Raw genomic sequence first — 16426 nt, forward strand, 5'->3', positions numbered from 1 at the left:
TTACTTGGAAATTTCGCTTTGATTACTTTGTTTTATATGTAAAAACTAGATAAAATTTACTAAAATCTAGTAAAAACTATTACATATACTTGGATATTAAAATTTTGAATAATTCGTAGTTGAAATGCGGACTTCAGTATTTCTACATTTTGCATTATGTATATGGAGTTGAGAATAGAGTCGCTTTTATTTTACTTTTTCTCCAAATAACTTGATTTTCTTCTTGGCCATCATAATTTGTTTACATCAGTAAAACTACATAAAATTTACTAAAATCTAATAAAAACTGATATATACACTTGCATATTGAAATTTTGAAAAAATCGTAGTTGAAAGCAGACTTTAGAATTTTCATAATTTGCTAGAACATTTTTACTTTTCTTCAAATTATTTTTATTTTTTTTTGCACATTATAGTTTGTTTCACATCAGTAAAAGCTAGATAAATTTTGCTAAAATTTAGTAAAAACTGTTATATACACTTGGATATCGAATTTTGTATAAATGCGTTGTGATAGATTTACATACTTCTATGTTTCAACCGAATTATATAACTTTGTTTTTTATTTTTTTTTTAATTTTGCATATTATTACTTAATACATCTTTAAAATTAATGTTCGAATATTTTAAAAAATATAATGCTAGCAGAATAAATTTTTAAAAGAAAAAAAAAATAAATGTTTAACAGTTATTAGAAGAAGAAGAGTTGAAACTTTTCTAAATAGATATATTATAAATTATCACATATATTACGATTATTCCAAAATTTAATATTAAGTGTATATAACAGTTTTTACTAACTTTTACGAAAAATTTACCTAGTTTTTGCAAAATTTCCAAGATATTCCAAGAAATATAAAAATTGTACGAATTCACATATTGCTAATTATGTTATTAATATAAAATAAAAAATCTGTTCACACACCACACACATACTTTTTCCTTAAATTTGGTCTCATTCGATTCAGAATGGCTTGAAACGTCGAGAAAACACAAAATTAGCCATTCGGATTTTTGATGAAAACATAACTTCTCCTTCGGGAAGTTAATAATAAAACACTTTTTTTAAATGTTTTTAATTTCAACAAATACAATATTTTAAAGTTTTCAAAAAAATTAGGACTTCTTTTAATAAAAAAATTTTTGGTACGGGAATTTCCAGCAATTTGCCTTAAGGCAAGTTGCCTTACTAATTTTTTTCACATTAAAATTTTTCTAATATGTAATTCAATTTATTTATTTTTCTGATAACATATTATTCTTCAAAGACTTCGCATAAATATTTCAACCTATTTTGAGAATCTAACATAATTTTCTAATTTTTTAAAGATTGATTTTAATACTAATTACGATTTAAAAAAATCTGTTCACACACACGCACACACATACTTTTTCCTTAAATTTGGTCTCATTCGATTCAGAATGGCTTGAAACGTCGAGAAAACATAAAATTAGCGAATCGGATTTTTTGATGAAAACATAAACTTCCCCTTCGGGAAGTTATAATAAAACACTTTTTTAAATGTTTTTAATTTCAAAGGTCTTTTTTTTTCAAAAATCTAATATTTTCAAAGTTTTCAAATTTAAAAAAAAAAAAATTTTTGGTACGGGAATTTCCAGCAATTTGCCTTAAGGCAAGTTGCCATACTAATTTTTTTTTTCACAATAAAAATTTTTCTAATATGTAAATTCAATTTATTTTATTTTCCTGATAAAATATTATTTTTCAAAGACTTCGCATAAATATTTCAACTTATTTTGAGAATCTAACAGAATTTTCAATTTTTTAAATTGATTTTAATACTAATTACGTATTTAAAAAACATCTGTTCACACACACGCACACATATACTTTTTCCTTAAATTTGGTCTCATTTGATTCAGAATGGCTTGAAACGTCGAGAAAATATAAAATTAGCGAATCGGAATTTTTGATGAAAACATAAATTTCTCCTTCGGGAAGTTAATAATAAAACACTTTTTTAATGTTTTTAATTTCAAAAAAGTCTTTTTTTTTCAAAATCTAATATTTTCATTAAAAATGTTCTAATATGTAAATTCAATTTATTTACTTTTCCTGACAAAATATTATTTTTCAAAGACTTCGCATAAATATTCCAACCTATTTTGAGCATCTAACATAATTTTATAATTTTTTTAAAGATTTATTTTAATACTAATTACGAATTAAAAAAAATCTGTTCACACACATACTTTTTCCCTTAATTTGGTCTCATTTGATTCAGGATGGCTTGAAACGTCGAGAAAACATAAAATTAGCGAATCGGAATTTTTTGATGAAAACATATACTTCTCCTTCGGGAAGTTAATAAATGTTGAAACAAGTTTTATACAAAATTTAATTTATCAAAGTGTGCGTACTTGATTGTCATATTGAAAAAACTAAAGTGCTTGCTTGGATGATAACATATAATGTTATTTTTTGTTTCCAATTTTGGCTGATTTTCAGAAATGGGTGTGGTGAAGACTCAATCTCCGCAAAAACATCAGCAGAATAATAATAATAAGGCTGGTAATAAAAACAAGAGAAAGCGCGATAATAAACCAAAACAGGAGAATAAAAATCAGCAGAATGGAGGACAATTTAATAAAAAGGTGAATGGTGATGCTTTACCGAAGCCGAAAGTTTCTGATTTGGATAAACTAGTCAATGCTAAACCTGCTAAGAAGGATAAGAAAAATAAAGGGCTAGAAGGTAATCAGAATAAACCAGAAACTAAGCCGGAGTTTAGTAAAAATAAAGGGCTAGAAAGCAATCAGAATAAACCAGAAACTAAGACGGAGTTCAATAAAATAAGTCGGAATCAAATTCAAATAAACAGGACTCCAACAATAAGCAAGAAGTCAATAAAAGTAGTCCTGTCCAACAGCAAGGCAAAAAGAAAAAGACCAGATCACGCAATAAGAAGAACAAAGAACAAAAACCACAGACTACTGTTACATCTGATACATCCCTAAACGATTCAACAAAATCTGTCGACGACCCCATCAAGAACAACGCCAGAAAAAACGCGGAAGACAAAGAAAAAACTCAAGTCTTCAAAGAAAAATTAGTAGCACAAGCCAAAGAAGGCATCATCAAACCCGACGAAACTAAAACCTAACCTGGAGTCCATCCAAAAAAAATAGCAGACATCGGAGAACCAAACAAAACACCAATTCTGGAAAGAGACGTCTGCGCAAGTTGAAAAAACTAGAAAATTGGCTTTAGGCAAAACAGATGAAGTCGCTAAAAAAGATGACAAGCAACCACTAAAACTGTATCCAAATCCGTTAAACGCAAGGAACGACGTGATGGTAAAATCGCGAAGGAAATCGCTGACCAGAAATTACAGAATGAAATTTGGGAAGAGGATACTAAAAAATGTGAGCAGAGGCTTCAGCAGACTAAACCTAAGCCAAAGGCGAAGGAACCTGAAAAAACCAAGGGTAAAGGTAGTAAAAGACCTATAGAAGACGTTGACGTTGATGATGATGATGAGGATGCTGAATCTGATTACGAAGTCGAACGTATGATAAAAGCTGATAAGGTTACCAAAAAACTTAAGGCTGACGTACCTATGGATTCTGAAGACGAGGATGAGGAAAGTGATGAGATGGAAGTCGAGGAAGATGATGACGATGATGATGATGATGCTGAAGCTGAAGCTGAAGATTCACTAGTTGATAATGAAGCCGAAGAATCTGATGATGACGATGAAGAAGCAACAGAAGTCGATGACGAATCTGAAGAAGTTGATGATGAATCTGACGAGGACGAGGAAGACGAGGCTGACACCCATGACGAAACTCTTGATGATTCCCAAGTGACTATTGAAGACACCGATGACGATGATGACGTTAAACCAGTTCCTGCAGATACAAAGAAACCACCAAAACAAGTCGATAGTAAAACACAAAAAAAATTCCTAAATATTTTAAACAAAACTGAAGATAAAAAGATGGCACAATAAAAATAAGAACCCTAAAGAGCAACCACAGAAAAAGGAACTCGATCCGGAAAAATTGAAACAACTAGTTGGAAAGAATGCTCGATATGTTGTTTTTGTAGGTAATTTACCGTATACTATAGATAAGGATACTTTGAAAACACATTTTGATAAAGCAGGACAGGTAAGCCTATATACATATACTAGGGTGGTCCTTGATATGGACATTTTCGAATTTATTGCTGCCAGGAGCTCAAATGCTTCGAAATTGATAAATAAAATTCTCTAAACGTTTTAGCTCTTAATATTAACTTTTAGATAGTCCGCAATTTAATCAAAATTTTAAAAATGTTTTTTTAGGTATAACTTAGCGACAAAAGAGGCACAACTAGCGTAACCGCCTAAAAAAAGGGTGATTTTGGGAATTTATATTAAAAAAAACTACTTTATCAATCATTTCAAAATTTTAGGAATATATTTATACATGTTTTAAGAATACATAGTAAAATTTTTGAAGAAAAAAATTAAATATTTTTTAAGTTATCGTCGATCTCCAACGGCGCGACAAAAAAAAGGCTCTTCACTGCTGCAGTGATTTCGGTCTTCTACGTGGTTGAATTTAAAAAAAAAAAATTCGTTAATCTAGATAATATTGTCTGTAAATAAACTACGATAAATAAAAAAAATAAAAAATTGACAAAATGACGGCGTTTTTTAAAAAAAGTCAAATTACTCAGAATTTTGGTCGTTTTGGCCTGCCAAAAATTAGATTTTTTATTCGATCAAAAAATCGATAGTTCATTTTACGGAGAACTATATATAGAACGTGCAAAAAAAAATTTGGTAGTGATCGGATCAATTGTTTTTGAGTAATCGCCGCAGCAAATTCGGAAAATGCTGTTTCGAGAAAAACGCGTTTAAAGCTAAAATGATCGTTATACTATATACTATATATGTACTTTTTAAATGGCTATGACTCAAAAACTATTTAAGATATCGATTTTAAATTTTGGTATGTTATTTTTAAAGGTATAACTTATCGAAATATGGAAAAATTGAAAATTCGATTCTTTGAAAATTTCACACTAGTTGTGTTCCTTAAAAGTGACAATTTGTGTCATCTTTTATTGAAAATTCGACGCTCTGCAAAACAGATTTTTTTATAATATGTTTGTAAGAGCGTCGAATTTTGAATAAAACTCGTTCATTTATATCTAAAAAATATTTTTAAAATTTTTGAAATTTTTTCCAAGCTGGGCACTATCTAAAAGACAATATTCAAAGCTAAAACTTTCAGAGAATTGTTTATCAATTTCGAAGGCCCTGGGAGCAAGAAAATTCGAAAATGACCATATTAAGGACCACCCTAATATATATTTTATCTTTGTAATTATTATTTTGAATACTGATGTTCAATTTTTTTTAGATTAGAGATGTCCGGATAGTTAAAGAAAAGGGTTCTAATAGGCCGAAAGGATTTGCATATGTCGAGCTTACAGATCCAGAAAGTTATCAGGTAATTAAAAATTATACAAGTATATAATTCGAAATTAACAATATTTTTAAACACAATTTTACGTTGATTTAGTAAATTTTATCAGTATTTTACTAATTTAAATAATTTATCAATAATCCGGAATGAAAGTTAAGTTATTAGAAGAAAAGTTAAAACTGTGGGGGCATCCAATAATCACGTGATCCATTTTTTTAGGGATTTTGGACTCCCCTTTGGCGATATTTAAAATTATCCCTCCTCCCCGATCAAATATTACGTGTATTTTAGTTACGTAAAATTTTCCGAACGAATTTTTTCGAATTTACGAAAAATCGTATTTTTAACTTCCCGTAGGGTAAGTTATTGTAATGGGCCGAAAATCGAAATTGAAAATTTTTACATTTCTCGACGTTTTGAAGGTTTCTGAACATTTTAAGGGGCATACCTCAGAAAAATGGATATGTGTGTGTGTGTGTGTATGTGTGTGTGTGTGTATGGATACAAATTTCCAGTCACGTTTTCGGGTGCACGGATCAACCGATTTGAATGGTTTAAAAAAACATTCGATCCCTATTGATAGGGAGATGTGCTGATTAGTTTTTGGCAAAGGCAGGTCCAGCCGTTACGGAGATATGGCGAAAAAAGTGCAGAAAATAGAAATCGAGTTTTTGAGAGAACGGATCATCCGATTTGTATGATCCAAAAAACATTCAATTTGTAATGATTAGGAGAAGATTAGTTTTTGGCAGAGGTAGGCCCAGCGGTTTCGGAGATATAGAGCTAAATGTTTAAAAAAATGCAGTTTTTGAGAGAACTAAGCGCCCGATTTAAATGATTCAAAGAACTTTCTGTTTGTTTCAACAAAATAATTGCTTTTGGAAAAAAAATAATTTTTTTCTAACTTTTTTTTCAAAAAATATTTTTGTAATTCTGGATTAAAAATTCAAAAAATGACTCAGGCTAAGCACAGTCTCAGCGCCTCTCCGGTACAAATGTTTACCCAAGTGCGTTTAGACTGTTCATGCACTGGAGCACTTTACCAATTTTGTGTAAATTAGGCAACTAAACTTTTTTTTTTGAAATTGAATTCGAAATGAAATGACGATTGTTAATATTCTGGCGATAAATTGATTTATGATTTACATTTGATTTGCTCAGATAATATTACAAGATAGCAATGAAATATTTGAAATAATATATTTATATTAATAATATATTTGTAATAATATATTTGAAAACGTTTAAAATTTCTTGAATATTTTATTACGGTACGGGAAGTTCCAGCAATTTGCCTTAAGGCACGATGCCATACACCACTAGTTTTTAATAAATTTGGCTAATTTTGCTCGAAAAGCTTGGAATAAAAATTACTATCAATATAAAAATCAACAATAATAATTAAAATACATTTTTGGACATCTGTTTCCAAGATAATATATTCGAAAACAAACGAAAAATTTGGAAATTATTTGAAGAAAAAGGACGTAGAATTATTTTCCATGTATATTTTTACATAACATTGCATAATCATTCATAGCGTTATAATTAAATTATATTAATTCAATATTCATTAAATTAAATTAAATCAAATTTAAAATTGGCGCCACAATCCTTTTTACGAAAAGGTTGTACTGCACTGGTTATATTGAAAGCTTTTCTGGGAACTCCCTATTTACTTTAGTGTTTCATATCTGTTCAGCTCGAATGACGCTCAGTCTCTTTTTCATACAAAACTGTGCACGTTTGGTGACTGAAAATAAAATAATTCATTTAAAATAATAATTTATTAATTATTAATTTTATAAAAATGCATTATAAAATTATAAAAACATTGTGGCCATTTTTAAACCGTATTAAGTATTCATGGGTAAAAGTAAAGGAAAGAAATCTTGTAAATGTAATTGATCATATTAATCGTATGCAGGTTTAATAAACAATTATAAATCGCCATACAAATTGGCAGTAATTAATTATTAATTTAAAAAAAAATACCTTACAAATTTACAAAAATATCAGTGTCTATTTAAGTGTATAATGATGTGCACATTTGGTGACTCAAAATTATAATTATAATATCCAAAAAATTGCTAATTGTTAATGTTAATTGTTAACAATTGTTGATTTAAAAAATAGTAGTGTTTATTAAATAGTAACAAATTGTTTTGGGTAAAATAAATTAAAAATAAAGGAAAGGAATCTTGTGAATCTGATAAAAAAAATTGTTTAATAAAATATCAGGAAAATTAATAATTTATTGAATAATTAATAATTTTAAATGAAATCCATTTAATATTTACAAAAATATCAGGGTCTTTTTTGTTTTTTTTTGGTGACTAAAACTTCTAATTACAATATTCAAAAAAAAAATGCTAATTGTTAATTTAACAATTGTTGATTCTAAAAAAATAGTGATTATTAAATAGTATCAAATAGTCTTCGGTATAAAAATAAATAAATAAAAATAAAGAAAAAAATTTTCGTGAATCTTATCATTAAAATTGTTTAATAAGCAATTATAAATTGCCAGGAAAATTATTAATTTATTATTTAATTATTTTTGTGAAAAATCCATTTTAACTTTACCAAAAAAATAGTGGTTATTATTAAATAGTAATAAATAGACATGGACAGAAATTTTGTAAATCTTACTGTGAAAATTGTTTAATAAACACTTATAAATTGCCAGTGCCAATATTAAAATTAATACTTTATTTATTAAATAAAAATTTTTGTAAAAAAAATCCATTTTAATTTTTAATTTAATTTAATACTTACATTTTAGTAAAAAATACTAATTTCTGGTAATCCAGTTTCAATCATTTTATTCGGAATAAAACTGACTTTAAATATTATAAATTTAATAATAATTTAAATATATTTTTTAAAATAACTTGGTTACACTATTATGAAGTCTTAAATTGCCATCGATTTTAATTTTACAAAAAAATTGTGGTTATTATTAAATAGTAATAGACCTGGAAAGAATTTTTGTAAATCTTACCATTAAAATTGTTTAATAAGCACTTATAAATTGCCAGGAAAATTATTAATTAAATAATTAATAATTTTTGTGAAAAATCCATTTAAACTTTACTAAATATATAGTGGTGATTATTAAATAGTAGACATGGGTAAACATAAACACAAAAAATCACATAAATCTGATAGAAAAAAATCAGATAAGTCTGGTAGAAAAAAATCACATAAATCTAAAGACAAGAAATCTCGTAGATCTGAAGCAAAGAAATCTCATAAAACTAAATATGAATCTGATGATATAAGTAGCTCCACAGAAAGTTCTGTATCAAATAAAGTTACCAGTAATAGTACTCGAGATCAAAGGATAAATGTGATGCATGAATCTAATGTTAAGAAATTTCAACTGAAAAATGCTGAACAAAATATTGAACAGGTCTCTCCAACAAGATCTTGGGATGATATTACGATGTCTGAAGAACCTCCAATTTTTGAATCGTCATCAAGTAATGAAAATCGGACATCAACAGCCAAAAATTGCAAACCAAAACTGGACCACCAAGATAAGAAATCTCGTAAAGCTGAAGCAAAGAAATCTCATAAAAGTAAATATGAATCTGATAATAGAAGTAGCTCCTCAGAAAGTTCTGTATCAAATAAAGTTACCAGAAATAGTACTCCCGAACAAAGGAAAAATGTGTTGCATGAATCTAATGTTAAGAAATTTCAACTGAAAAATGCTGAACAAAATATTGAACAGGTCTCTCCAACAAGATCTTGGGATGATATTACGATGTCGGAAGAACAACCTTCAATGTTGGAATTTGGAACACCGTCATCTGTCCATAACCCTGATTTCAATTATTCTGAAATCCCCAAAGACCTCTTTGAAGTCCCCGAAGACTACTCTTTATGCCATTGTGTAGCCGAAGACTTCATCATGGGTGCAGGCATTGCTTTACAATTTCGTTATAGATTTGGAAGAGTTGCAGATTTATTACTACAAAGACCCCGAACAGGTGGCTTTGCATACCTTAAAGTTAACCAAAGGTTTATTTACTATTTAGTAACGAAACAAAGAAGTTCTGGTAAGCCTTGCATAGAAGCTGTGGAATCATCGTTGGAGAACATGAGGAAGCATATGCTGAAAAATAATGTAAGAAAACTTGCTATGCCAAAAATTGGTTGCGGCTTGGACAGACTAAGATGGGATGATGTTTCTAGATTGATACAGAGAATATTTAGAAATGATAGGATTGAGATTCTTGTGTGTTTTGTAGATGGACCAAATGATACTGGTTATGCATCATCTAGGAGACTAGCAAATGGTAATTAAATTACGTGATTATCTTTTAGCTCGAATTATTGATCTGGGAGATAATTAACTTAAGTGTAGTTATAGTAATTGGCCGAAAATCCAAAATGAAAATTTTTGCATTTCTCGACGTTTTGAAGGTTTCTGAACATTTTTAAGGGGCATACCTCAGACACTAAATGAATGTGTACGTGTGTGTGTTTTGTATGTCCGCAATCGATTTCAATGGTTTAAAAAACATTCCATTCCTATTGATAGGGAGATGTGCTGATTAGTTTTTAGCAAAGGCAGGTCCAGCCGTTACGAAAATACAGAGCAAAGAGTGCCGAAAATAGAAATCGAGATTTTGAGAGAACTGAGTATCGGATTTGAATTATCCAAAAAACATTCAGTTCGTAATGATGGGGAAAAGTGGTTATTACTATTTAAATTAGTTATTATTATTTAAAGGTAGGGCCAGCGGTTTCGGAGATACCGAGCAAAATGTGCAAAAAATGGCAGTTTTTGAGAAAACTAAGTATCCGATTTGAATAATTCAAAGAACTTTCTGCTTGTTTCAACAAAATAATTGCTTTCGGAAAAAAAATTTGTTTCTATTTTTTTTTTCAAAAAATATTTTTGTAATTTTGGATTGAAAATTTAAAAAATTACTCAGGTTAAGCACAGTCTAAGCGCCACTCTGGTACAAATGTTTACCCGAATGCGTTTAGACTGTTTATGTACTGGAGCACTTTTCCAATTTTGTGAAAAAACTATTGAAAAATGTGAAAATGCCGCCAAGCTAAGCACAGTATAAATGAAAATGTCACACAGAATTATTTGCAAATGCGTTTAGACTGTGACTATGCGGGAGCACTTTTTCAATTTTTTGTGTAAATTAGGCAACTATTTTTTTTTTGAAATTGAATTTGAAATAAAATGACGATTGTTAATGTTCTGGAGATAAATTGACTTATTTATAATTTACATTTGATTTGCTCAGATATAAAAATAAGATAGCAAAAATAATGAATGTTACAGTATTTGTAATATATTTGAAAACGTTTAAAATTTCTCGAATTTCATTACGGTACGGGAAGTTCCAGCAATTTGCCTTAAGACAAGATGCCATACACCACTAGTTATTTACCTGTGTTTAATGTATTTGTGATATAGATCGATTCTATTGAAGTTAAAGATTATGTACTTTTTAACTGATAAAATATGCAATCGTTTAAATTTTATTTTAAAAGTGATGAAATGCATTCTGTAATATCAAATATGTTTATTACATTACAATTACGTTTATTAAAATTCATTATAAGGTGCAAATGTTAACATTTTATATTAATACCAATTATTAATTTTTAAATTAGCCGGTAGTTTTTGACGAATTCAATTGATTTAGTTTTCACTCAGTAGTAATTTTGTTAATTAGTAATATGTGATTCTTGGGCATTTTTTTACATTATTGCAAAGGACTTAAAGTTTTCATTCCGGACATTTTAATTTGTTTACATTAGTGAAAACTAGATAAAATTTAATAAAATCTGGTAAAAACTGTTGTAAACTATATAATGAAATTTTGAGTAAAACTTGTTGGAACTTCTATTTTCTGGTAATATATTTAGCAATATGTGAATTTTAGACGTTTTTTACATCTTTTTGAATTTCGTGGAAACTTTGTTTCGGATAAAATTGTGTATATACATCAGTAAAATCTGGATAAAACTTACTAAAATTTAGTAAAAATTGTTATATACATTTGCATATTAAAATTTTGAAACATTCGTAGTTCAAATGCTGAAATTAGTATTTTGATCATTTGCAATATTTGGAAATTAGGACATCTTTTTACATTTCTTCAAATAACTTCTGATTTTCTTCTCGGACATTAGTTTGTTTTACATTAGTTAAAACTAGATAAAATTTACTAAACTCTAGTAAAAACTGTTGTAAACTACATATTGAAATTAAATATAAAATTTGTTGGAACTTCTATTTTCTGGTAATATATTTATTAGCAATATGTGAATTTTGGGAATTTTTTCATGTTTTTCTTCAATTTCTTGGAAATTTTGTTTTGAGTACTTTGTTTTATATACATGAGTAAAAACTAGATAAAATTTACTAAATTCTAGTAGAAATCGTAATATACATTTGCATATAAAAATTTTGAATAATTCGTAGTTGAAATGCGGACTTTAGTATTTTCATAATTTGCATTATATGAATTTTAGGACAGTTTTTTTTTACATTTTTTCAAATAATAAAAACTGGATAAAATTTACTAAAATCCAGTAAAAACTGTTATACACACTTTGATATCAAAATTTTGAATAATTCGTAATTGAAATGCGGACTTTAGTATTTCTATAATTTGCATTATGTATATGGAGTTTGGGAATTGGGAATGGGGTAGCATTTTCTTTTTTTAATTTTTTTTTCAAATGACTTTAAAATTTTCTTCTCGGACATTATATGTTTACATCAATAAAAACTAGATAAAATTTACTAAAATCTAGTAAAAATTGCAATATATACTTACATATTGAAATTTTGAAAAATTTGTAGTTGAAATGCGGACTTTAGTTTTTTGATAATTCGCATTATGTATATGGAGTTCGGGAATTGGGAATAGAGTACCATTTTTTTTCACTTTTCTTCAAATAACTTTTGATTTTCTTCTCGGACATTATAATTTGTTTACATCAGTAAAAACTAGAAAAAAAATTACTAAAATTTAGTAAAAACTGTTTAGTAAAAATTTTGTATAAAATTAGTTATTGTAGCATTAATGAGGCACTTTTACGTTTCAACTGTATTACATAACTTTCTTGTTAATTTTATGTTGCATATCTTTACAAAAACTTATAAATTAAAATTTATAAATTTATAAATTAAATCTCTTTGCTTTACATTTCAACTAAATATCTATGAGTTAAATTTAGAAGAGTTTATGTTCGAGGGGATGATCTCAAAGAAAAAATATAAAATAGTCCTCTAAATGATCAAAAACTGTTTAATCTTCTATATATATATAAAAATAGTCGGGTTTTCCTTACTGACGAAGTAACTCCAGAACGCACGAACCGATTTCGACAATTTTGCATTCGTTGGAAATGTCTCGGGCTCCACAAGGTTTATAGCTAAGAAAATTAGTGGTGCATGGCATCGTGCCCTAATGCAAATTGCTGGAACTTCACGCACCGTAATTAAAAATTCGAGTTATGACATTAGTGAGAATTAACAGAATTATGCTTGGTTAAGTCAACGAGCAATTCTTGCCGCAAACAATAATGATGTACACGCACTGAATTTTATCATTCAATCAAAAATTGCTGGCGTTTTGGTGACATACCAATGATTCCGACTGGTCTTCCGTTTGACTTCAAACGATTGCAATTTCCAGTTTGCCTTGCAATCGCAATAACAAGTCGCAAGGCCCAATCGCTTAGTGTTTGCGGGATAAATTTCAAATAGATTATTTAGAAAATCATTGTTTTTCACATGGGCAGTTTTACGTTGCCTGTTCACGAGTTGGAAAACCGTCCGCTTTGTTTGTGTTAACGTCAGACTAAAAAACAAAAAATGTGGTTTACCAAAGAGCACTTCAATGAAATAAATTCATTACTGTTGTATAATAAAATCAAATTTTTCCTTTTCAAATATAAAACAAACAAAAATTTTTCATCTTTCTCAAGAAACCATCTGGTGGCGAAACGGAGTTCGTCGGGTTTACTAGTTTAAGTATAAATATTCATATAAGTATATAAATATTTTTTTTAATTAATATAATTTTCTTTATTTTTTAGAGAGCTTTATCCCTCCATCATTCGATGGTAGGTGGTCGTCGAATCAACGTCCTCTACACCCAACCTGGTCACAAAAAGAGTGCAGAGGCCAAAAAAATTGTCAAACAAAAAAATTTCAAACTGGGCGCTATGAGGAAACAAGGAATGCTTGCAGGAAGCGTAAAACAAACACAGAGCAGGAACGCTCGAAGGAACAAAGCCAAAGGAAAAGATGGTGCTAAGAAGTACCGGGATGAATAAATTTAGTATTATTAATAAATGAAATTTGTATGCTATTGTTATATTATTATTGTCGACTGTTGGGTTGTATTGACTGAAGTGATGTCTAAGTCTGCGAGAGAGGAAGTTGTATGTTCAGATTTATATCGATGTATGGAAATTTGATTTTTATGCATTTGTTTTGACATTGTAATCATATAAGTGTAGAAATAAATGCAGGAGTAACATATCAAGAGTTTTCTATTTGTTTGCAAATTACATAGATGTTAAGGTAATGATGTTGAAGTTTTTTCTAAATTAATTATCTTTTAACTTCTCGTAGGGCAAGTTATAGGAATTGCAAGATAATCAAAAATGAAAATTTTTATATATCTTTACGTTTCAGAGGTTTCTGAATATTTTGGCATACCTTAGAAAAAATGGATGTGTGTGTGTGTGTGTGTGTGTGTGTGCGTGTGTGTATGTATGTATGTGCGGATACAAATTTTCGTTGACGATTTCGGGAACACCGATCAACCGATTTGAATAATTAAAAAAAACACTCGATTCGTATTGAAAAGGAGACGTGCTGATTAGTTTTTGGCGAAGGCAGGTCTAGCCGTTCCGAAGATACGGGGCAAAAAGTGCCTAAAATGGTAACTCAGTTTTTAAGAGAACGGAGCGTCCTATTTGAATAATTCAAAAACATTTTACTTGTATTGACAATATGAAGAATTGATCAAATTTTCATAAAGGCAGGTCTAGCGGTTTTCGGAGATCTAACGAAAAAAGTAAAAAAAAAATGCCATTTGGCGGTCAAAAATGATCATTAGACATATGCACATCAAATTATCAGATATTTTATAGAGATTTTAACAATGTGTATCAATTTTGTTTACATTCCTATGGGTTCTGTACCAATGTTTATCTGTTAGACGCCGACGCGGCGCCTACGCGCTTTTACATTTCGTCTCTATGCAGTTAAAGCAGTACGTTTGCTTTGAAAAAAAGTTCAGAATTTCCAAAATATGTCAAAATGAAGAAAACATTTTTTTTTTCAAAAAAATTTTTGTTTTCAAAAAAAAAATTGTCTTTCAAAAGAAAATAATTTTTTGTCAAATTTATAGTTTCTCAAAAATCTAATTTCTCAGAGTAAATTTTTTTCCAAAATGTTATTATTCTAAAAAAAAAAATAATTTTTGGTACTGAAAGTTCCAGCAATTTGCCTTAAGAAATGTCTGAAAATTTTGTAATTTGTTAGAACCGTATAAGTGAACTTCAGAAATTAAAAGTTTTGGTACAGAACCCCGAAAAAATTGCAACAAAATTAGTACACATGTTTAAAATATCTGATAATTTGATGTGCAATATCATTTTTTTTACATTTTTTTCAGTATCTCCGAAACCGCTAGACCTGCATTTCCAAAAATTTAATAAATTCTTCATATCATCAATACAAGTAAAATGTTTTTTGAATTATTAAAATCGGACGTTCCGTTCTCTTAAAAACTGAGTTACCATTTTTGTCGCTTCTTGCCCCGTATCTTCGAAACGGCTAGACCTGCCTTTGCCAAAAAATAATCACCACATCTCCGTATCAATACGAATCGAATGTTTTTTGAATTATTCAAATCGGTTGATCGGTGTTCCCGAAATTCATTTTTTCTAAGGTATGCCAAAATGTTCAGAAACTTCTGAAACGTAAAGATATATAAAATGTTTCATTTTACATTTTTTTTGCGATTACTATAACTTAACCTACGGGAAGTTAAGGTTAAGGTTACTTACTCTGTGTTTGACGAATATACTCGCCATAGAGTAGTATGACGAGTATATTCGTAATTATAGTAAATAATAAATATCATTCATCGTACATGCCAATAGCAACTTGATCTGTGTTTGACGAATATACTCGTCATGGAGCATTATATCGTAATAATAAATAAAAAATATCATTTACCGTACTTACATCTTACCAACAGCAATTTACTCTGTGTTTGACGAATATACTCATCATGGAGTATGATGAGAATATTCGTAATAATAAATAAAAATATTATTTATCGTACATCTTACCATTAGCAACTTACTTTGTGTTTGATGAATATACTTGTCATGTGTCGTCAAGTGAGCGACACTTATTGTTAAATTATAAATTCAATTTCAAAATATTTTAACAAAAAAAAAATTAAATCGTTTTGTTAGATTTCAGAAAGTTCATGCAACTTCTTTAAGGTAAAAAATCGTAAACTTGCAGTCTAGAGTCTGGACTAGGGAATGCAATACCGATGGAAAATTTCAATACCGGTATTTCGGCAATTTTTCATTTTTAAACCGGAATACCGGTAAATTACCGGTATTTTTATTATCTTAAACAAACGTAAACAAAATTGAAAGTTACTAGTACAAATATAAAAAAATGTATATACAACTACAACTATATTCAACTAAACAATAAAATAAAACAATAAGTAATTTAAAGAATAATTTAACAAAAGTATATCCAATTTAATTAATTCATTATCACTATCGAGTATATTGAGACTTTTCACGAAAACAAACTTATGAATAAGAAAGACCGAAAACTCATAAAAAAACATATTTCTTACATTATTATAATATACTGTATTGTCTGTATCCGATGTGTTAGATTAGCATAATCTCGAATATTTAAAAAAAAATTATTTTTCTACACTAA

General features: G+C 28.6%; 1 protein-coding gene across 1 annotated transcript in view; it reads left to right on the forward strand.

Moving 5' to 3' along the window:
* The window catches only part of LOC113368252 (glutamic acid-rich protein-like), a gene marked incomplete in the record, with an annotated part of 12613 nt that extends 7147 nt beyond the window's left edge, over window positions 1–5466 (forward strand). Inside the window, 2 exon segments of the mRNA XM_026609813.1 lie at window positions 3642–4134; window positions 5377–5466. Of these exon segments, the coding sequence (XP_026465598.1) occupies window positions 3642–3974 (333 nt within the window).
* Window positions 5467–16426: the final 10960 nt, after the last annotated feature.

The sequence above is a fragment of the Ctenocephalides felis genome, unplaced genomic scaffold (genome assembly GCF_003426905.1).
Source record: "Ctenocephalides felis isolate EL2017-DRISC unplaced genomic scaffold, ASM342690v1 CF-g0.4_SCAFFOLD_01170, whole genome shotgun sequence".
In the NCBI taxonomy this organism is placed as follows: domain Eukaryota; kingdom Metazoa; phylum Arthropoda; class Insecta; order Siphonaptera; family Pulicidae; genus Ctenocephalides; species Ctenocephalides felis.